This window comes from Phodopus roborovskii, unplaced genomic scaffold (assembly GCF_943737965.1).
Source record: "Phodopus roborovskii unplaced genomic scaffold, PHOROB, whole genome shotgun sequence".
NCBI classification, from domain to species: Eukaryota; Metazoa; Chordata; class Mammalia; order Rodentia; family Cricetidae; genus Phodopus; species Phodopus roborovskii.
In genome coordinates, this window is record NW_026126682.1 from 4,407,312 (window position 1) to 4,431,911 (window position 24,600).

Consider the following 24,600-nt stretch of genomic DNA (forward strand, 5'->3'; position numbering starts at 1 on the left):
TGTGTGTGTGTGTGTGTGTGTGTGTGTGTGTGTGTATGCATGCACATGCACACACACACATAGATGTAAGTGCCACAGCATGCATGTGGAGTTCAAAGGACAGCTTTGGGGAGTAGGTTTTCTTCTTCCACGGATCTCAGGGATTGAACATAAGTGAGCCAGGCTTGAGCAGCAAGCACTTTTACCTGCTGATCCATCCCTGTGACGTTTTTTTATTTGATTTACCTATATTTGTTGTTGCTGTTTGCTGTTGTGTAGTTCTGAGGATCAAGCCTAACATTTTGAGCAAATGTGCTTGAATCTCTGTTGCGAAACTGTGTATTCCAGCTCACACATTAATGTGTCCATGACTCTGTGCTGATTAAACCTCGGTAGATACTTAAAGAACAGAGGATAGAATTCCCCAGCTGATAACCTAGCTGCAGGTAGGCATGACTTAGCTTAAGAATGCCGACATACCCGCATATCAACAGAAGAGAGAAAATGTAGACACTGTACTTTAAAGACCTCTCCATAGGTTTTTTTTCCATACCCTGTGTCAATCTGTTCCTTGCTAACAAATCTAGAAAAGTACACAGAAAGTTTGTCCCATATGGCAGATAGAAACTGTCTACATCACATCATAGAAAATCTGCTCTTCTGAGACCTATAAAAAAGGCAGGGCATTCAGACACCAAATTAGCATACATTGTATAAAACTCTCATTAACAAGCAAAGGAGCTACAGGGAAGCTGTACATTATAAAATAAATCTACATCCAAGGTCACATTACCAAGAGAAACTGCTTACTATGAAAACTCCCTCATAAAAGCTATGTTAATTCATTGCTGTGTCAAAATTCCTAACAAGAGAGAAATAATTTAAAGGAAAAATGTTTTCTTTGGTTTCTGGGTTAAGAATTTTTGGTCCATGTTTTGTCCATTGCTTCCAGAGTGATGGTAAATCGGAACATCATTATTTCATGAGCCTGTAGTGGACAAGGCTGCTCACCTTGTGATGGTAAGGAAACCAAGAGTTAAAAGGAACAAGGGCAATGTGAAACTCAGGGAAGCATACATCTGCCCTCTTTTCTCAACCAGGCCCTACCTCAGTCAATTCTCAAAGGCTCAAGTAGTCTGTGAAACTAAGTGGATTATTCATTGATGAGGTTTGAGTTCTCATAATCTAAAATTCTCTGAGCAGGGCTGTACTGGGGATATTTCTTCAATGAATGAGGCTTTGGAAGACATTCTATACTAAAACTATAATAAAAGTGGAAAAATACCCATCTCAACAAATGCTTATGCACAAAAGTCAACAAATAGGAGAGATTAGTGCAAAAAAGGTGTGATTCCTTAAAAAGTTTATAATTCTCTTGTAATTGATTTCAAAGTTATCAAAATGAAAGATAATGCCAGAGAATCTTTAAAAAGAATGCTTTTTTAGAGTACTTAATAAACAGTCACAGTATGAAGGCGTGGGGATCAGGATTCACTAGACAGTGTAAATGAAGTGGAGTTGATTAGAGGAAAAGAACTTACACAGAAAACAAGTGACTTTCACAGTGTTCCACTTATGCTCTCCACATGCCAAAGGGCCTCCCAAGTCTTGATCCATTTTCCTTAACCCGTCATGTCCACACCTGTAACCACACCCAATAGGCATGGTCAGTGTTATTGGTGCGGATTCCCCTTTTAGTCTATTGCTACAATTCCCCTTTTAGTCTCAAGAAGGTTTAGGCTTGATACAAAACTATATACAATGATAGCAAATATTAAGTATACTCTAGGAGAAGGAACTGTAAAAATATACACAATTTAAGACCTACTGCCAGTAAAGCAACATAGAGCAATTGGCAAGAACTACATGTGCAGTCCTACAGTAAAGGCATGACAGAGATTACTATGAAACTGTCCTAAGCTGGAAAGTTTAAGTCTTGTACCTAATATTTCTCTCTAAGAAGAAAGGACAATAACTGTGACAGTCTAATTTTCAACTTCATCAAAGACCTGAGAAGAAAGATAACAATACTAGGGTAGGCAGGAAGTGCAGGCGAGCTACTTTCAAAAGGTGCAGAGAAGACAGAAACAGCAGATTACCTGGACAGTCACCTTAAGTCTCACAACAGTGTAGGGGCAACCAGCTTTGGCTATGGCTGACTGACCAACACAGATATAGCCACCATGTGGCTAGAGTGCATCAGGCAACTCTGGTAAGATAAGAGCATGTGAAAATACTTAGATTAAAAGAGACGGGTTAATAATCAAGACAGAGCTAGCCAATAAGAAGCTCTAGCCAGTGGCCAGCAGTATTATAATTAATATAAGTCTCTGAGTGTTCGTTTGGGGCTGATGTGTTGGTTGTGGGGCCAGACTGATGGTAAAGATATTCCATAACAATAGTATGACATGTATATAATCCCAATGCTCAGGAGACTGAGGCAGGAACATCATTATGGATTTGAGACTACCCTGGGCTACATAGTGAAATTCCAGGCTAGTGTAGCCTACATGGTAAGACTCTTGTCTCAAACATGAATAGCTGTTCTAAAAAAGAACCAAATAGATTTCTGGAACTGAAAATCTTGATAAGAGTCTTTAAAATGAAGTTGGAAGCCCCTCCCCTAGCGTGGATCAAGAAAAAAAGAGGATATCCAGGCTTAACACATACATATGCATGTTTGTGACATTTCTTTAGCCATTCTTGTTACATATACATAGTATGCAGTCTACTGATACTGTCTTTTAAAAGAACAATTCCCGATAATATATAATGCTGAGTTCACAAACATCTAATAATATATCAATAAAAATACTAACCCAAAATTAACAGAATATCCAAAAGCAATAGCCAAATTCAAAATTACCATTATTTTAATCTTTCACAGTAATTATGGTTTGAGTAAAGAAAATATTAATAAGGATGTAGTGAACTTTAACAAAACAATAAACTTGATCTAAAATAATAAATTCTAATGTATAGAATATTATTATAAACTAATTTAATTTACCCTATCAGGCACAAATGGAATGCCTATATAACTTTCAGTAATCATGTTAGGGTGCAACACTGATATTCTAAATTCAAAGATATAATAGTGATTACAGTATCACAGTGCAATAAAGGCAGACAGCAGTTCTTAGTTATTTTCTTGTTGCTGTTATAAAATGCCCTGACAAGAGCAACTCAAGGAAGGAAAGAGTTACTTTGTTTTGGAGGATCTGGGCATGCAGTCCATCACGATGAGGCAGACATGGCAGAGATGGGAGAGGCCTGTTGAGAAGACCATGGAGCCATTCAAATTGCATCCACTCAGAACAGAGAGTTAACAGAAGTGGGGTCAGACTTTAAAACCTCAAGTCCTGCTCCCAGTCACCACCTTCGGATGTTCAAACACGTAAGCCTCTGGGGAGGCAGTACATTCAAACTACAACAGCACACAAAGTTCTTTGTCACCCACTTACTCAGGTTTAAAAACAAAAACAAACAAAACCTTCTTAAGTATAGGGTGAAAGAAGCAAATTGAAATGAATGCAACTGAAAACAGACCATATCGACAGGTATAAATGGTAATTATCCAGTACCTGTAGGAATTAGAAGAAATTAGGAAGATGATTTTCTGAAATGTAAGCAAAGAACAAACAATTCAAAGGAAGAAAAATAATAAAATAATTAATATGGACAAAATTTAAATAAAGAAAGATTAGCAGAACCCAGTGATGATTATTTGCTACATTCAATGAAATAGAAAATTCCACAGCAAAATAATTTGTTCTAAAGTTAAAACACAGATAAAAAGTTTTTCAAATGAGGAGAGTAGGCAACATAACTAAAACACCCAAAATCAAAACTGATACAATGATGTTCTTTTGAAAAGTGGGTTTTTTTAAATCGTCCCCCAAACTAATGAAATAATCAGGTTCCTGTTTGAAGATACACTCTAGCAACTGTTTTAACAGCAGTGTTCCTACTATATAGTGAAAAATGAGACATACTCTTCAGTGAGTTAAGTGAATCCAGTATATCACTGATATCTGTGTGAAGTCATAGAAGTCTAATACATGGTATGCATATGATTAGTATAGAATAGTAAGAACAGTTAGACCTCTGATAACTGTGAGAATGTACTGGACCTATGCCCCAGCAGTTTTCCTCAGAACACTGGGATGTATGATTCAGGAAACCTATAACTATTCAAAGCATTGGTGTTAGTACCAAGATAATTCTAAAATAATTGTAATGGTCATTGACTGGGAAGGGATTAAACTGTAATACTCATACAACTAAATAATATACAGTATTGAAAGTTAATGGACTATTTGGCTAAACTCATAAATGTAGATGAAAAAGCATGTTTCAAAAGAGTACAAGTAAAACTCAAAGAAACTAAGTAATGTGTTAAGATAACATTCCTGATAAACACCAGGAAGGAAAAGAGATGATAAACATATATCTCAAAATACTGCCCTTCCTGCAGATTATAGAAGGTGTTATGGCTCCTACTGTAGTGTAGTTGTAATTAATTGAGATAATAGATTATGTATTCTTTAATTACTAATGCTTGGAAATATTTGTATAGTTTGTAATAAAATATACAAAAAGAAATGTTTGTGTATAAAACTATTTTCAATCATTGAGATTCAGTTATGAAATGAATATATGAAATTTACTGTGAAAACAGTCTTCGGGGGCAAGTAATACTAGCTACTACTAACAAGTATCATGAAGCTAAAAGAAAGTCACAAATAAGATAGCATGTACTATAATGTGAGTGGCAAAGCTAAAATATGGCACTCAGCAGTTCATAGTCTGTAGTCTAATGAAAATATTATACTGGCCCCTAGTGTTATGCTAACATGTTAATATCTATGTGATTTTGAAAAGTGGTTGCACAGAGTAAGTTTTCTAATAGATCTGTTGTCACTTATTTATTAATTTTTACATTCTAATCCCAGTTCCTCCTACCTCCTCTCCTGTCAAAGCTGTTAACAAGGCTTTGGAATTCTTAACCAAGAATTACCTAAAATTACATGTAAAAATTCTGCAATTGAACAAAAAAAATAGTTTTATGGGATGGGGAGGTTTCTCAGTACTGGCTACTCTCACAGAGGACCCCCCACATGGCAACTTACAACTACCTTTTTAAAAAAAAAAATGTACTTTTTTTTCTTGTTTTACATATCCATCCCAATTCCCCCCCCCCCATTCTCCTATTCTCCCATGCCCCTCGAGCCCCTTCCCATCCCATTCCCCACCCCCACTCCACAGGGTGAGGCCTTCCAGGAGGGATCATTAAAATCTGTCAAGTCATTTGGAGTAGGGCCTAGGCCCTCCCTCCTGCCTCTAAGCTAAAGGAGTATCCCTCCAAGGGGAATGTGCTCCCAAAGTCCTTTCTTGTGTCAGGGATACATCCTGGTTCCACTGTCAGAGGTTCCTTAGACTGCCCAGGCCTTCTAACTGAGTCCCATGTTCAAGGGGTCTGGGTCAGTCCATTACTGCTGTGGCAGCTTTCAGTCTGGGGTCCATGAGCTTCCCCTTGTTCAGGTCAGCTGTCTCTGTGAGTTTCTGTAGCCTGGTCTTGACCCCTTTGCTCATCACACCTCCCTCTCTGTAACTGGATTCCAGGAGTTTGGCTCCTATGTATAGCTGGGGGTGTTTGCTTCTGTTTCTCAGCTCCTAGACGAGGGCTCTAGGATGGCATATAAGTTAGTCATCAATCTCAGTATCAGGGAAGGGCATTTAAGGTAGCCTCTCCACTATTGCTCAGATTGTTAGTTGGGGTCATCCTTGTAGGTCTCTGGCCATTTCTGTAGTCAGTTTTCTCTTCAAAACTATAATGGCTCCCTCTATTATAGTATCTTTTTTCTTGCTCTCGTCTATTCATCCCCCGAGTCAATCTTTCTGGTCCCTCATGTTCTGCTGTCCCTCCTCTACTCCCCTTCTCTTTCTCCTAACTTCCTCTCTACTCACTGCCCCCTCTCCCAATATGCTCAGGAGATTTTGTCCCTTTCCTCTTTTATGGGGGAGCTTGTATGACTCTCCTAGGGTCTTCCTAACCTAGCTTCTCTGGCGGTGTGAATTGTAGGCTGCTGATCCTTTGCTCTAGGTCTCAAAGTCACATATGAGTAAGTACATACCATGTTCCTCTATTTGTGACTGGGTTACCTCACTCAAGATGGTTTCTTCAAGTTCCATCCATTTGCCTGCGAATTTCAAGATTCCATTGTAATTTTCCGCTGAGTAGTATTAGTTTGAGTAAATGTACCACATCTTCTTTATTCATTCTTCAATTGTAGGGAATCTAGTGTGTTTCCAGGTTCTGGCTATTACTAATCATGCTGCTATGAACATAGCTGAACAGATGTCTTTATTGCATGGATGTGGATCATTTGGGTATATGCCTAAGGGTGGAATTGCTGTATCCTGTGGTGGACTGATTCCCATTTTCCTGAGGAACCGTCATACTGATCTTCAAACTGGCAGTACAAGTTTTCACTCCCAACAGCAGTGTAGGAGTGTTCCCCTCTCTCCATATCCTCTCCAGCATAAACTGTCATTGGTGATTCTGATTTTAACCATTCTGACAGGAGTAAGATGATATCTCAGAGTTGCCTTGATTTGCATGTCCCTGTTGGCTAAGGATGTTGAACAATTTCTTTCTTCCTTCCTTTCTTTCTTTTAAATTGCTGTACTTTTAATTTTGTTTATTTTTTTAATTTTTCTTATTTTACATATCGATACCAGTTGCCTCTCCCTCCCTCTCTTCCACCCTTCCATGCCCCCACCACCACCCTCCCATCCCATTCCCCACCCTACTCCACAGGGAAGGTGAGGCCTTCCAGGAGGGATCATTAAAATCTGTCAAGTCATTTGGAATAGGGCCTAGGCCCTCCTTCCTGCCTCTAGGCTAAGGAAGTATCCCTCCAAGGGGAATGTGCTCCCAAAGTCTTTCTTGCATCAGGGATACAAACTAGTTCCACTGTCAGGGGTCTCTTAGACTGCCCAGGCCTTCTAACTGAGACCCATGTTCAGGGGTCAGAGTTGGTCCAATGCTGGATGTCCAGCTATCAGTCTGGGGGGTGGGGGGAGCATTAGCTCCTCCTTGTTCAGGAGAGCTGATTCTGTGGGTTTCAGTAGCCTGGTCTTGTCCTCTCTCTCTGCATTTGGATTCCAGTTCGGCTCAGTGTTTAGCTGTGGGTGTCTGCTTCTCTTTCTATCAGCTACTACATGAGGGCTCTATGATGGTGGATAAGTTAGACATCGATCTCATCAGGGAAGGGCATTTATGGTAGCCATTCAACTGTTGCTCAAATGGTTAGTTGGAGTCAGTCTTGTAGGTCTCTGGACATTTCTCTAGAGAGAGTTTTCTCTTCAAACCTATAATGGCTCTCTCTCTCTCTCTCTGTCTCTGTCTCTCTCTATCTATCTATCTCCCTCCTATTCCTCTCCTGACTCAATCTTTGTAGTCCTACGTGCTTTCCTTTCCTCCCCTTCTCTTTCTCCTAGCCCCCTCTTCACTCACTGCCCCCCCACTCCCAATATACTCAGGAGATCTTGTTCCTTTACTCTCCTGTGAGTGACCTTGTATGAATTGTTGAGAAATTTCTTAAGTGTCTTTCAGCCATTTTGGATTCCTCTATTGAGAATTCTCTCTTCAGTTCTGTACCCCACTTTTTAATTGGATTATTTGGTGTTTTGGTGACTAGCATCTTGGAGGTCAGCCCTCTGCCAGATATGGAGTTGGTGAAGACTTTTCCCATTCTGTGGGCTGTCATTTGGTCTTCTTGACTGTATCCTTTGCCTTACAGAAGTTTCTCGGTTTCAGGAGGTCCCATTTAGCAATTGTCGATCTCAGTGTCTGTACTACAGGTATTATGTTCAGGAAGCAGTCTCCTTTACCAGTTTGTTCAAGGGTACCTCCCACTTTCTCTTCTAAGAGGTTCAGTGTGGCTGGATTTATGATGAGGTCTTTGATCCATTTGGATTTACATTTTGTGTATGACGATAGACATGGATCTATCTACAGTCTCCTACACACCATCATCCAATTGTGCCAGCACCATTTGTTGAAGATGCTTTCCTCCTTCCATTGTATGCTTTTAGCTGTTTTGTCAAAAACCAGGAGTTTGTAGATGTGTGGGTTAATATCAGGATTTTTGATTCAATTCCATTGGTCTACCTGTCTATTTTTGTGCCAATACCAAGCTGTTTTTCAGGACTATAGCTTTATAATAGAGCTTGAAGTCAGGGATGGTGATACCTCCAGAAGTTCCTTTATTATATAGGGTTGTTTTGGCTATCCTGGGTCTTTTGTTTTTTCTATATAAAGTTGAGTATTATCCTTTCAGGGTCAGTGAAGAATTGTGCTGGGATTTTGATGGGGATTGTATTGAATCTGCAGATTGCTTTTGGCAAGATTGCCAGTTTTACTATGTTTATCCTACCTATCCAAGAGCATGGGAGATCTTTCCATTTTCTGGTAACTTCTTTAATTTCTTTCTTTAAAGATGCAGAATTCTTGCTGTATAGGCCTTTCACTTGTTTGGTAAGCATTACACCAAGATACTTTATGTTGCTTGTGGCTATAGTAAAGGGTGATGTTTCTCTGATTTCTTTCTCAGCCCATTTATCATCTGTTTATAATAGGGTTGCTGATTTTTTTTTTTTTTTTGAGTGAATCTTGTATCTTGCCATTTTGCGGAAGGTTTATCACCTGTAAGAGTTCCCTGGTAGAGATTTTTTTGGTCACTTATGTAAACTATCATATCATCTGCAAATAGAGACAGTTTGACTTCTTCCTTTCCAATTTGTATCCCCTTGATCTACTTTTGTTGTTATATTGCGCTAGGTAGAACTTCAAGTACGATATTGAAGAGATATGGAGAGAGAGGGCAGCCTTGTCTTATTCCTGATTTTAGAGGAATCACATTAAGTTTCTCTCCATTGGGCTGGAGAGATGGCTCAAAGGTTAAGAGCACTGGCTGGTCTTCCAGAGGTCCTGAGTCCAATTCCCAGCAACCACATGGTGGCTCACAACCATGTATAATGAAATTTGGCCCCCTCTTCTGGCACATATTGAGGCAGACACTGTATACATAATAAATAAATAAATAAATAAATAAATGTTTAAAAAAGGACATTTTTAAAAATTTAAAAAAATAAAATAAAATAAATTTTAAAAAAATAAAAAATAAAAAAAGTTTCTCTCCATTTAGTTTGATTTTGGCTGTTAGTTAGCTCTATATTGCTTTTATTATGTTTAGGTATGTTCCTGTTATCCCTGATGTCTCCAAGACCTTTATCATGAAGGGATGTTGGATTTTGTCTAAGGCTTTTTCAGCATCTAGTGAGATAATAATATGATATTTCTTTTTCATTTGTTTATATGGTGGATTACATTGATAGATTTTTGTAGGTTGAGCAGTCCCTGCATTCCCGGGATGAAGCCTACCTGGTCATGGTGGATGATTTCTCTGATGTATTCTTGGATTCGTTTGCAAGTATTTTATTATTGAGTATTTTTGTATTAATGTTCAAAAGGTATATTTGTCTGTAGTTCTCTTTCTTAGTTGTGTCTTTGTGTGGCTTGGGTACCAAAGTAATCTTAGCCTCGTGAATAGAATTTTGTAATGAACCTTTTGCTTCTATTATGTAGAACAATTTGAGGGGTATTAGTATTAGCTCTTCTTTGAATTCTGCCCTAAAACCATCTGGCCCTGGGGTTTTTTTTTTTTTTTTTTTGGTTGGAAGGCTGTTGATGACTGCTTCTATTTCATTAGTTTGTTTAAATTGCTTATCTGTTCTTCATTTAATTTTGGTAAGTGATACCTTTCCAGAAATTTGTCCATTTCTGTCACTTTTTCTAATTTTTTGGAATAGTGGTTTTCAAAGTATGAACTGGAGAGTTTCTGGACTTCCTCAATGTCTGTTGTTAGATCCCCCTTTTCATTTCTGATTTTGCTCATTTGCATGTTCTCTTTCTGCTTTTTGGTTAGTTTGGATAAAGGTTTGTCTATCTTGTTGATTTTTCTCAAAACACCAACTCTTTGTTACATTGATTCTTTGTATTGCTTCCCGGATTTTACTCTATTGATTTCAGACCTCAACTTGATTTTTTTCTTGGTGTCTGCTCTTCTGGGGTGTTTGGTTCGTTTTGTTCTAGGGCTTTCAGTTGTGCTCTTAATTCTCTTATGTGACTATCCTCCATTTTCTTCATATGGGCACTTAGTGCAGTGAACTTTCCTTGTAGCACTGCTTTCAAAGTATCCCATAAGTTCGAGTATGTTGTGTCTTCATTCTTATTGAATTCTAGGAAATCTTTAATTTCTTTATTTCTTCCTTTTGTTCAGTTTCCATGAGTTTGTAGGGTTTCTGTAATTTGTGTTGTTGTTGAATTCTGAATTTAAATCATGATGGTCTGATAAGATACAGGGGCTATTCCATTTTTTTTTTTTTTTTTTGTATCTGTTGAGGTTTGTTATGGTTTTGAGTATGTGGTGATTTTAGAGAAGGTTCCATGTGGAGCTGAGAAGAAGGTATAGTCTTTTGTGTTTGGATGGAATGTTCTATAGATGTCTGTTTAACAAGTTCTTTTGTTTCTTTGTTAAGTTTCTGTCTGGTGGTCCTGTCTAGTGGCGAAAGTGGGGTGTTGAAGTCTCCCACTGTAAGTGTGTGAGGTTTGAGTGAGAATTGAGTTTTAGTAGCGTTTCTTTTACAAATGTGGGTGCCTTTGTATTTGGGGAATTGAGACTTTGTACTGATGGATTTTTCTTGTGATGAATATGAAATGACCTTCTTCATCTCTTTTGATTAATTTTTGTTTGAAGTCTAACTTGTTAGATATTAGGATAGCTACACCTGCTTGCTTTTTGGGTCCATTTTATTGGAAGATCTTGTTCCAACACTTTACCCTGAGGTAGTGACTGTCTTTGAATCTTAAATGTGTTTCTTGTAAGCAGTAGAAGGATGGGTTCTGTCTTTTTATCCATTCTTTTAGTCTGTGTCCTTTTATAGGCAAGTTAAGACCATTAATATTGAGGGAAAGTAAGGGCGATTGATTGTTAATTCTTGCTTGTTTTGATTAGTTGTTTACAGTGGTATTGTGGTTGTATTTGTCCTGCTTTTTCTTTTGGGTTCTGGTAAATGGGGGTTATCTGCTGCCTATGTCTTTATGAATGTAGTTAACTTCCAGAACTTTCTGTAGGGCTGGAATTGTGGATATGTATTGTGAAAATCTGGTTTTGTCATGGAATATCCTGCTTTCTCCATCCATAGTAATTGAGAGTTTTGCTGGGTTAGTAGCCTGGGCTGGCATCCATGGTCTTAATGTTTGTAGAACATCTATCTAGGACATTCTGGCTTTCAGAATTTCCATGGAGAAGTCAGGTGTAATTTTGATAGCTCTGCCTTTATATATTACCTGACCTTTTTTCCTTCACTACTCATAATATTCTTTATTCTGTATATTAGGTGTTTTGATTATTATGTGTCGAGGGGACCTTTTTTTTTGGGGGGGGTCCAGTTTATTTGGTGTATGGTATTGGGAAAGTTTTCTTCCACAATTTTGTTGAATATGTTTTCTGTATCTTTGACCTGGGCTTCTTCGCCTTCTCCTCAGCCTATTATTCTTAGAAGGTTTGGCCTTTTCACAGCGTCCTACATTTTCTGGGTGTTTTGTGTTAAGGATTTGTTGGGTTTAAGATTTCTTTGGTCAATGAATCTATTTCCTCTAGTTTATCTTCAGAACCTGACATTCTCTCTTCAAGCTCTTGTATTCTGCTGTTTATGCTTGCATCTGTAGTTCCTGGTGGTTTGCCCAGTTTTTCTATTTTCAGCATCCCTCGGTTTGTGTTTTCTTTATTGTCTCTATTTCAGTTTTCCAGTCTTGAACTGTTTGAATTGTTTCCTTCATCTGTTTGATTGTTTTTTTTTTCTTGGATTTTCTTGCTTTCTTTAAGATATTTGTTCATTTCTTGCATTTTGGGGGGGGGGGGCTTGGTCTTTTCCTCTATTTCTTCCAATTTTTGTTTGATTTTTTTTCTTCCATTTCTTTAAGGGATTTTCTCATACCATCTTTGAGGGCTCTATCATTTTCATGAAGTTATATTTTAGGTTATTCTCTTCTTCTTCCTCTGGTTCAGAGTGTTCATATATAGTGTAGAGTCCCTAGATTCTGGTGGTCTCATATTGGTCTTTCAATTGTTGTGTGTTTTCTTGTATTGCCGTCTTCCCATCACTTCTTCCAATGTGTGCAGATAGAGTCAGTCTGTGTGTCTCTCTCTCTCTCTCTCTCTCTCCCTCTCCCTCTCCCTCTCCCTCTCCCTCTCTCCCCTGCTCTCCTGATAGGTGTAGATGGGTCAGGAGTTCCATGTCAGTAACTCTTGATCTGAGCTCTCTTGGAGGTCCCTCAAGCAGAGGCCACAGCAGGGTCAGTGACGTGGGGGGAAGGCAGGGTAGATGGTCTCAAGCACTCAGGCATAAGGCAGGTGATGGGGCCAAATGTCAGGTGAGGGCAGGCTCCAGATGGTCCTGCTTGGAGGGGCAGGTCCAGTATTTGCAGAGCTGACCCAAGATGTTTCAAGAAAAGGGTGGAGGCGTTGGACCCACACTCTGGCCAAATACTCAGCCCGGGCAGTGGTCCCAGCAGGGCCAAGCAACTTACAACTATGTGTAACTTCAGTGCCAAGGACCTGAAACACTCTTCTAGCCTCCATGGGCACCAGGAATGTACATAGAACACGCATATGTGCATGCAGCCAAAGCACTCAACTATAAACATGAATAAAAATTAAATATCTTTTAAAAATAGTTTTAGGGGCTAGAGAGGTGGCTCAGTGGTTATGAGTGCCTACTGCTCTTGAGAAGATCCAGGTTCAGTTGCTAGTGCCCACATCAAGTAGCTCACAACCACCCTTAACTCCAGTTCCATGGGATCTAATATCTTGTGGCCACTGTGGGGAACCTGCATTCCTCAGACACATCTACACACTTGTGGATAAAAAATAAATGGAGGACCTTGAGGTCCTCAACATGAATCAGGGCCACAGGGCAGGACGGGAGCTCTAAGCTGCCAGAAACAGCTTTTGTTCTGTGTTGTCTGGGTCCTGTCCCTCTTCGTCCTGAGGTCTAAAGGCAGTTAAATTCAAGAGATGAGCCAGGCATGATGGCACAACCCCCTCAATCCTAGCACTCAGGAGGCAGAGGCTGGCAGGTCTCTTGAGTTCAAAGACAGCCATTGAAACACAGAGAAGCCCTATCTCAAAAAACAAACAGCTCATTGAGGGCATAAGAACCTCTCATGTTAAGTCTCAACAACTGAACAATAACCTAGTAGATAAGAACAACAAATGAGTTACTAACACTGAGGAGAATTCAAAAGCAGGCATAGCTAGCTTATCAGAGTCACACATTTGAACTGGCCCTTAAAGGAGATGTGCTTGGTATAGACTTACTTGAAAGAAAGAAAGCATAATTTTATTTGCTCAGAGAAAATCTAGCCTCATGGAGGCAGATGTGCAACTGCTCACTGTTTCTCATTTGAGAACTGCAAAGTAAAGCAAGATGTGTACAGATCCAGTGCCTTGGGTAGCCCAGTTCTTAGATTGCACCACATTTCAAAGCTTTCTACTTGAAGCTGTCCATACTGTTGAACAACTATTGCAAAGAAGTGGAAGACATCCAAGACTTTAGCACATCCAGACCCGTAAGTGCACACCGAAGTTTGTTTGCATCATGAAAGGACATTTTGATAACCTTGGGGGGAGGGGGCAGCTGCTTTGCAGATAATTTTGAAATTTTCTGAAACATTCTTCTTTCTGAAGATGCATATTTTATAATGAAGAAAACTATAGCTTTTCCAGAAAGGAAACATGCAGAAATGTGCAGCTGAATATTGGAACTGCAGAGATACAGGAATGTGCAGTTGAATAGTAAAACTGCAGAGATGCAGGAATGTGCAGTGAATACTGGAACTGTAGAGTGTGGTAGTTTGAATGTAGTTGGCCCCCTTAATCTCACTGGGAGTGGCATTATCAGGAGGTGTGGCTTTGTTGGAGTAGATGTGGCCTGGTTGGAGAAAATGTGTCTTTGCGGTCTTTGGTTAAGCTTCACCAGGTGTCATAGTTAGTTAACGTCCTGTTGCCATCAGGATGTAGCAAGCCCTGCTCCAGCACTGTGTCGACCTGCACACTGCCCTGCTTCCCTTGTGATGATAACAGACCAGCCTCTGAAACTATATGCCACCCCAGTTAAATGTTTTCCTTCTAAGAATTGCCATGGTTATGATGTCTTTTTTACACTAGCAGAAAACCCTAAGACACTGATTATGTGGCAGAATTAATGTACTAAGCAGGCCCCCTTTCTTTCAGAATTAGAAGAGCAAAACATTGCTCAAAACTTAGAGACTTTATCTGATGAGCTTGAAAATGGTGCCAGAGATCACAAAAACTAGTGATTTTTAGGGAGAATTTGGTATTCCTAGTCCAGAATTCCAGAAAACTCCAGGTCATCAAAGACAAGGTGGAAGGGGGCTGGAGAGATAGCTCAGTGGTTAGAGTACTGCTTCTCCAGAGTACCACAGGGTTCAGTACCGAACACACATAAGATGGGCCGAGACCTCTTTAACTCCAGTTCCAGGAAAACCGGCACTGTCCTCTGGGCTGTACAGGCACCAGTCATGCACATAGTACACAAACATCCCTGTAGACAAAACTCCCACACACATTAAAAGAATAAATAAATAAAGACAATGTGGAAAGGAAAGGAAATGACTGGGAGATTCCTTTTCTTTGCATCTTCTGCTATGGTCTACTTTTCTAAAGTGTTTACACAATGCCTTGAACTAGTCTTGAAAACATCTGTCAATGTGATCTCTATCCAATATATGGGAAGGAACTCTTGATTGGCAGTGGCTTATTTGGGCATGCCTAAAGAAATGACGTTAGATGCCAAAGATACTTTTAAAGTCATACTTCTGTTGTGAATCTTGTGTTGATTCTGTGAGAAAAAAGGTCAGATGGGTGACTCCCTCATTACCCAATCGTTATACTGTGCTGCAGCTAACATAGACCTTTGCTTTTGCTAGTCACTAATAACAACATAGGAAGTGGATAGTTGGTTGAAAGAAGGAAATAGCAAAAACCAACAACACTGGTCTTTGACATAGAAGAAAAAGTTGTTTCTGTTTCCAAAATAAATCTCAACAAGCAAGGCCCTGGTACTGTTGAGCAGCTAACCTTGGGGTCCATCAGGAGACGATGCTGGACAAAAGGAGCAGATCCCAATGGAGTAAAAAGCATGGGCATGCATACCCACAAATGAAATAGTATTTCCACACTCTTGAGTTTTATACCAATTTGATAATAGTATAGTTGATTTTGGAACCTGTCTTGTACCTACTTTTCAATTAACTTATTAACTTCTGTAAGCATCAGATATATAGTAACCAACAATCCAGAAGAAAGCAGTGATTGCTTTGAAGGTATCATCTGCCTTCTATTTCTTCCTATGAGTAGGATCTGGAGTTGATTCCCTGTGTATAGAAAGTAATTTGATAGTCGTAGTTAGATATTTATGGGCTTAGAAATCCTGTGTTTATCATCATGAAGTTCAATTTAAGTCCTGTGCATTAAATAACCCTTAAACTTTGGAAGGGGAAGGCAAGGGCAGGAGGTGCTCAAGGTTATCTGGAATCATATTACTAGACCCTGCCTCCCACTGCATTCCCCCCATTCAAGAATGGGGAGTGCATACTATATTTCTATATTCAATTCAAATCATCAGTAATATTTTGAGATGTTTCATTATAAAAGAGATGAAAATAATGCTGATGGCGCTCAGCATTTATCTTAAGATCTCTTAGAGTTTTTGCAGTTGACATTATCTTTGTGATATTGCGTTTCCAGGGTTATCTTGAAGAACTCTTACGGCTTCGTGAGAACCAACTTTCTGACTCTGTCTCTCAGAATAAAGTACTACTTCAGAGGATTGAAGACTCTGATCTGGCCCACAAGTTGGAGAAGGAACAGTTAGAATATATCATTGTCGAGCTTCAAGATCAGCTGTAAGTGAGCTCCTTTTATGACAACTTTGGCAATACATAGACATCAGCGTGGAATGTGTTTTGCTATACAATTCAAATGCCAGGAAATCTGCTACCTCTCAGATCCTCTCACTCTTTTTTAAGGTTCCTTACTAGGAAAGTCATCTAAACACAAGATGAAAATTAAGATCACCCTTAATTGTCCTGTGCAGTAGACATTCCAGATGCATGTTTTTATTTAAGTTTGTTTTGTTTTTGCAGTGCTGGGCATCAAACTTACTGAAGCACACACATCCTCAGCCCTTAAGCACTCATGTAGTTACATTAGTTATTGATTGACTGGAAAATGATTGTTCATTAGACCATTATTACTCGAGTACAACCATGATGGATGAAACTGATATCAGGCTATGCCAGAGTATCACTGTGCACAATTTAATGCAGTCTCCTCTTTAAAGAAAAATTGTCGCAAGCAGTTTTTAGATAAACAAAGCTGCTGTATATGGAGCTGCATCCTGGTGGGAGCTCCTTCACCAGCCCCTGATCAAAGCTGTCACTGGTTGAAGCACTCACACTAATTCTACCATTTTGTCAAGATTATTTTAATTTTTTATAGTGGAAAAAATCTCCACATAATAGTTTTTACTTTTAAAGAATGATTTTTAAATATTATTTGACTTCCAGAAAAAAATACAAGGATTAGTATAAACTTTCCATATTTATTTTCTAAGATTTCTTAGATTTTAACATTTGCCTTGTAATTCTCTCTTTCTCCTCACACATGTGGATTTTTAACCATTTGGATGTTGTATACATTAGTGTGCCTTTTGCTTCTGTTTATCTAAAGTTTACTAAGAATAAAGATATTCTTGTAGATAGCTAATGTTCATGAATCACTTTTAAAAGGTCTGATTGTTTAAGTACTCTAATCTTCTCCATCATTCATATTTCAGTTTCATTAATTGTTCCAAAAACATCCCTCATCCCTCAATGCAGTTTTGTTTCTCTGTCACCAAATACAATTCAAGGTTGTATTTTCTATTTGTTTCTGTTTTTTCAGTCACTTTAAACTCAGAGCAGTTTCTCTGCTTGTCTCATGGGAGATTGATGCTGATTAAGAAACATAGGCCAGTGATTTTTATTGTATTGTATTGTTCCTTTGTTTTTGCTTTGGTAAACTTACCTTTCTTTCCCCCCTTAAAAATAATGGAAGTTACTTTTGCCTTAAGAGTGTAACACCCAAAAGCATCTGAAGTCTGTTGGCTCTTTATTAATGATATAAATTTTAATGAGTTGAACAAATATTCTGAAATACTCTGTCTTTTGTATAGTGACTGCTGTCCTCCTTTGTAGTTTATACAGAAGCTATGACAGATATTATGAGGCCAATTAAACATGACAGATGGCTTTCTATTTTACCTACTTGCTTATTTATTTACTCATTTATTCCCTGGGTGTGATTGTTTGTTTGTTTGTTTGTTTGTTTGTTTGGATACAGAGTCTTACTGTGTAGCCTTGGCTGTCCTGGAATTCACTATGTAGAACAAGCTGGCCTCGAATTCACAGAAATCCATCCTCCTTCTTCTGCCTTTCAAATGTGAGAAAAGAAGTGTACCACCACACCTGGCAGGAGACAAGGCTTTTAAAGTAAAAAATTCTATAAGTAAGCATAAAAGCCTAAAAATATTTTTTAGGAGTTTGTATGCTGATAAAATGATTATTTCCACTCAATTGTTCCTGTCTAATGTAGAGGGCTCATCATGTCAGTGGAGGGCAGGTTAACACACTCCATCCAAATAGCAAGAGTAAAATAATAGAGATGGCTGGATTTTCCTTTATAATTAAAAGATTAAGAAGGTAATTATACTTTTTTAAGTAACACTCAGGGCTTGTCTAATTATTTTCATTATAAAATCAGTCTTTATGAGTTGGACTCATAAAGCCTCTAATCTTAACCATTGAGGAGCTGAAAAGGGTCATAAGGTTGAGCCCATCCTGGGCTATTATATATCAAGACTTTGTCTTTAAAAATAAAGTCAAATAAAAGTTAATTTCACTTTGATAAGTTTATTTTACGTTTGATAATTTAAATGAAAACTCCCATAGTTTAGTATGCAAAAATACTTCTCCTGTGTTACAGTATAGTAAAATAAAACTACGTTATAGATCCTTTTGGTTTTGAAAAGGAACTTTATAATACCTTTAAATAAGATTTTAACCAAAGCAATATTAATAAAGCAACAAATAGAAAGTTATGTCCAAGGCTGTAGAGATGGCTCAGTGATTAAGAGCATCGGTGACTCTTCCAAGGGACCCAGGTTCAATTCCCAGCACCTACATGGTGGTTCACAACTCTCTATACCTCCAATCCCAGGTGATATGATTCCCTTTTTGGGTCTCCATGGACAGCAGGCATTGATATGGGATAGAGGCACACATATAGACTAAACATCATAAAAATTCAATAAAACTATTATTTTTAAGAGTATCCATTGGTAACCAGGCATTGGTAGCACAGACCTTTAATCCTAGCACTGGGGACACAGAAGCAGGCAGATCTCTGTGAGTTCAAGGCCAACCTGGTCTACAGAGCTAGTTCCAGGACAGGCTCCAAAGCTACACAGACAAACCTTGTCTCGAGGGGGGAAAAAAGTATACATTGATAAAAATTGGACTTTTCTTGAAGTTAGAAGTTAAACATTTAGACTTAACAGATTTTGATGATCCTTCATGGATGGCTTCACTCTCCCTGGGGAGTGGATGGGATGGGGTGGTCGGTGGGAGGCATGGGAGGATGGGAGGGAGAAGGAACTGGGATCAATATGTAAAATAAGAAAAAATATTTAAAAAAAGAAAAAAGAAACTTTACTTACAATCATAAAAAAAGAAGTTAAACATTTACCTTGAAGTAATAAAGCTGTAACCTTCAGATTGTTTTGTTTGAAATTGTCTCACAAGACCCCTTTGCATAAAACTACTTTAGAGGGCAATGAGATAATTGTTATATGAATATTCTCATTTTATTGCTTAATTTATGCAAATACCTTGTGTGAATTGTTAAATTAGCTAGTTAATTAATTGTTAATAATATTAACATTAACTAATAAGTACATTAATTAGTTACTGCAGATTAGACTTAAGATGCAGAATAGTGTGACTACTTTTGCAGCTATCAGAACAAAGTGAATATTTCCCCCTTATTGTTGAGGGCATTTATTCATCATCATGAACCCTGAATTACAGCTGGATACTGGAGTTCTTTTGCTCCTTCTGGGAAGATAAAAGTAACCATGAGAAGATAAAACATTGAAATACAATAGTATAATATTCCAAGAGGAATATTAAGAGATAGAGTAAAAACTTCTAATGTTTGTTCCTATGTGGTTTGAGTATCTGTTCTTGATTTTAAAAAAAATTAACTTTATGTGCATTGGTGTGAAGGTGTCCCTTGGAACTGGAATTATAGGCAGTTGTGAGTTTCCATGTGGGTGCTGGGAATTGAACCTGGGTCATCTGGAAAAAAAACAGACAGTGTTCTTAGCTGCTGAGACATCTCTCTAGGCCCTGCTTTAAAAAAAAAATCTCCCTTTTTTTTTTTTTTTTTTTTTTTTTGGAGACAGGATTTCTTTGTATAGCCCTGGCCATCCTGAAACTTGGTCTGTAGATCAGGTTGTCCCCAAACTCAGAGATCTTCCTGCCTCTGCTTCATGAGTGCTGGGATTAAAAGTGTGTGCCACCAACCACCACCCAGCAACATTTCTTAATATATGCAATTTCAGTTACTATTATTCTTGGATTATGTTTTTGAATGTTTATAATGTATGAACATGTTGTAGTTCTAATAACTCTCTACGTTAGTGACACATATAGTTCAAGAGTATTTTGAAGGTTTTCACAAATCCCTAATAGCTATGTCCTTGTCTACTGTAAGCTTGGTCTGAATTAATGTCTTGAAGGTGCTGGTCCTTCACCTCAAAAATAAAGAAAATATTCACTTGGTGGATTATTAGGAATGTTCAGATTGATTTTTTATTTTATTTCAATAAATTTTAACTCTGGTTCATGCCATTGAACTTCATCCAATAAAATGAATATCAAGCTTAAAATATTAAAATATTACTTATACTTTGGATCAATATACATATAATTTGCTAGAGTGGGGCAAATGAATTTATCTGTAGTTAACAGTCTTTTATATGTATGCTTTTGGGATCTCTTGTTTAACAGAAGCTCAGAACACATGATCCTTTCTTGCAAGAAGTTTGCAATAGTGAGGTGAAGGTTGACATCAATCCCTGGGTTGTTTAAAGAGTGTCATATGTAATCTGGACAGTTTGTTAGCAGCCACAGATTTACAGCCTTGGGAAGAAGATTTGCTGTCTAAAAAGTTGTAAAAACACATCCTGCAAACCTCAGAAATAGAGATCTATAGAACAATGTGTAAAATATGAAAGCTTTGTCCTATTTAACACCAATAAAATACTAAGAATTCCGAAGATGCATTTATCTTGTTAATGACTTCTAAATTTTAGCAGTGGTAACATTTTCTGTGTGGTCTTGTAATGGAGTCTAGACAGTATAAGCAAAGACTCACTTTTTGTTGGGGTAATTCAAGAACCAACCATGTCGCTGTGGCTCACGTAAATAGTGATGGTGTCATCCATCAGCCAGCAGAACTTAAGTCAGTGATGCTCTGCTTCCTGGTTCACAGTTTAGGATGAGATGTACAGATACTGGCAAGAGGGTGAAAGGTTATCATTGTGGTCTACTTAGAAACGGCTGTTATGACCTATCATAATCATCTGGCCAATTATACATTTAGCAGAAGATACTTGTTAATAAAAGTTTAACTTACAATCATTTTAATATGAGTTACCTACTCCATTGTCCACATTACAACAGATATTAAGAAAATGTACTGAGGACTAAGGAAATGGCTCAGTTGGTAAAGTTCTGGACCCGAGTTTGAGCCCATAACTGATGTGAAAAGTAAGGTGCTGTGGCACCACTCTGGCTTCTACAGTTCTTCCTTCTGGTCTTCTGTGGGGTTCCCTGAGCTCCAAAGGGAGGGACCAGATGGGAGATTTCCAATTTGGGCTATCTCACCACCTAATGTTCCCATTAGCTGCCAGCAGAGGCCTCTCTGAAGACATTCGGTTAGGAACTAATCTGGAAACCTGAAACACTAAAGCTGTCAGGAGTCATAAACAGACAGTTCCCTACAAGATACAAAATGTAGAAAGGGGTTTTCTGCTAGAACTTATTTACAAAGGATGTAAGACCAAAGATTAGCAAATGGAACCACATAAAACTAAAAGGCTTCTGTGAGCTAAGGAAACAATCACTTTCAGTTGAAGAAGAATCCCATAGAGTGGGATATCTTTACCAGCTAGATATCTGACAGAGAATTAATAGAATATGCAAGTATCTTTAATCCCAGCACTCAGAAGGCAGACAAACGTAGAGCTCTGTGAATTGCAGATCAGCCAGTAGTATTAAAGTGAGACCTTGCCTCAAAACACACACAACACCCCCCCCCAAAAAAAAAAAAGAAAAACACCAGTAGCACTCTCTAGGGCTGGGAAGAAAATCACCATTATTGTATAATTGCTTAGTGTGCAGAGTGAGTTCAAAGCCAACCTCGGAAACCTTATCTCTTAATGAGACCTTATCTTGAAATGAAGAGTTAAAATATGGCTGAGGCCATAGCTCAAAGCAGAGTGCCTGCTTACCACATGCTAGGCCCAGAGATCCCTCAACCAACAAGAAAGGAGCTAAGTGGTAGATGATGGCTCTTGGTTTCACATCCTATGAATGTGTTAAATATCACCAAATTGTGTCATCAAAACTGGCAAGATGCTATATATCATGTACGTTTTACCACAAAATCATTTTAAATTTAAAAAGTATCATTTGGAACCTAGAGCTAGAAATGTTTTCATTGATAAAGTGCCAAATGCTTATGAAAGAGTGACAATAAGCCCAGTTAGCCATCATGCAGACTGGTCAATTTTCTTTTCTGAACTGTTTCTGAGGCAAATTATGTGTTTTCATTTCTACATCCTTTACATCTCTAAAACTAGACATTTTCTCACATAATCATGGCCAATAAAACTAGAAGCATTTCTTTTATCATCCAGTCTTCATTAATAACAAAATCTTTGCAGTTCTCTAAAAATATCTTTTCTATAGTTTACCTTATTGAATCAGAATTGACTACTAGGATATCTCAAGTGACTGCATGACTCTTCTTATAGTTCTACTAGATAACCTCTATGTGTTCCTTATTCTAAATCACTGGCTTCATTAGCATCATTTCAGGACAGATTACCGAACTCCAGGGCGGGCTCAGAACTGAATTTTAATAAGATTCCCCAGGGGTTTAAATGACTCATTAAAGCTTGAGACATGTCCATATTCTGTAAAGTAGATCCTTTGCATCCAGATCAATGAGTTCTGCTTGTTCCAAATCACATATATAGAAAGAACTTGAGAAGGAATGGAGATCAGGAGAGACCATAAATATCACAATAAGCCTATCTGTTCTGTAATTAGCCAGACATGTGTTCAAATAGATGATAGAGTAGTAAGAAAAAGTAAGTAAATGTTTGCACTGGCAGAAAAAGTAGAGAGATGTTGATGGCTTGCATTAAGGTTAAAAAAAAATACTGAAAGTGAGTGATTGTCTAACTTATTCCCATTCAGCTTCTAAGATCTGGAAGATCTGCTCTTATAGTTACAGTTCTTCACAAATGTCCCTAAGTGCACGTTTTCCTGGATTCCCTTGAGAATTTGTTATGTAAGATTTCTGCTTCTTCCCATCTTTTCCTCCCCTCTAGTCTTCTCTCTGCCACCCTATTTCTCCCTATTCCTTTATCCCCATTGTTTTCCTCTTTATCCCTGATGTAGTTGTTTAATATAAACCTTTTATTATGTGTAATGTAAATAAAATAACAAGAGAAAAATCATACAAGGAGTGAGACTTGACCAGTTATTGCTTTAGTTGGTAAGAGGTAAAATTCAGGCAAATGTATACTAAAAAGCTTCCCTGGAATTTCTGATGTGTGTTCAGGGAATAAAATTACTCTCAAGGGACTCATGTAAATTTTAAATGAGCTTTCTGGACAAGAATGTCTTAGAGGTAGTATGACTTCAGTTCATATCATGGCATATTAGGAAGCACAGTGATCATATGGATGAACTCTGGGTTTCAGACTGTGACAACTGACTTCTCTTCATGAAAGTTCACACCAGCCTTTCCTCCAACACCTTGAGCCATGAGTGAACAATACCTAAAGCAGTTCACTCATTGATTAATTGGGGTTTTATACAGTGGTGCTACCTCATTGTTAACCCTTCAGTACCTACTAGCTAGAACTGTATATGAAGAGCTTTATTGATTGAGGCTCTCAGATTTCTATAAAACATTCCATGGATAAAACTATACTCATTCTCATTACTCTTGCTTGTATTTAATGTTTGCCTTTTTAAATGCTCTCACATTCATTTGGTAAGCATTAATTGAAAAATTATATGATTAGGCAGGCCGAATCCCAGGTGCTGGTGATAGAAGAGCAGGTAAAACTCTCTGCCTTCACAGTGCTGCCTTGCTTTAGAGCAGTGGCTAAGAGTAGTCTAGTAGATATGGATGATGGTTCGAATTCCCCCTGATATTAGTAATTTCTAGTGAAGTTACTTCATCTTTGGTGACTTTCTCTTTCTTTCTTTGAACTTCAGTTCTCTCACCTCGATGCCCTGCATTAAATACATAAAAATCTGCATTACTATAGTTGTAATATATTCTTCAGTTTCATAAAGGGATTTTTTCCAGTATGCCATGACTCAGAAAAGTGGAATACACACCACAAATCGTGGCACATTAGACAAGTCATAGGTAGGAAGTCTCAAGTTTACTGGAGTGCTGTCTCAGTTCATTCTCTGATGCTGTAACAGGGTACCCAGAACTGCAGTTTGTAAAGAACACAGTTCTAGAGTCAGGAGATCCAAAAGCATGACACCAGTATGTGATGAAGGTCGTTCTTGTGCTATCACCCCCAGTAGAAGTCAAAAGGACATAAGAAGAACAAGTAAGATATCTAAGTACCCTCAAGCCCATTGGTTGGTCCATGCATGGATTAAGTGGCATTAGTATATTAGTCTGTGACTTAAACATCTCCTATGAGCATCATCTGCAACACTTTTGCCTTTGGAAGTAAGTTCCCAGTAAATGCTTCTGGATGGATGCATTCAAAAAATAGCCAGTCCTGGTGCAATTCGATAGTCACCTTTAAAACTTACATCTTGACTTCCATGAGTCAAATGTTTTGTTTTATCATAATTAAAGATTGTTTCATATTGCCAGGAGGTAGTAGCACATGCTTTTGATCCCAGCACTGTGGAGGCAGAGGCAGATAGATCTCTAAGAGTTCGAAACATATAGAATATTTCTGCAGAGTGAGTTCCAGGAAAGCCAGGGCTACATAGAGAAACCCTATCTTGAAAAACTAAAATTACTTCACGTCATGGACCTTTTGGACTTTTATGAATACTTGGAACCACAGACGTTAACTCCCTTAGGACGC

At 38.2% G+C, this 24,600-nt stretch overlaps 1 protein-coding gene across 3 annotated transcripts in view; it reads left to right on the forward strand.

The window, feature by feature from the left end:
• Rundc3b (RUN domain containing 3B) overlaps positions 1-24,600 on the forward strand; it is a 136,933-nt gene that overhangs the window by 94,757 nt on the left and 17,576 nt on the right. For all 3 annotated transcript variants that reach the window (XM_051174571.1, XM_051174572.1, XM_051174573.1), the window contains exon 8: positions 15,882-16,039. In XM_051174571.1, the coding sequence (XP_051030528.1) occupies positions 15,882-16,039 (158 nt within the window). The remainder of the gene's footprint in view (positions 1-15,881; positions 16,040-24,600) is intronic.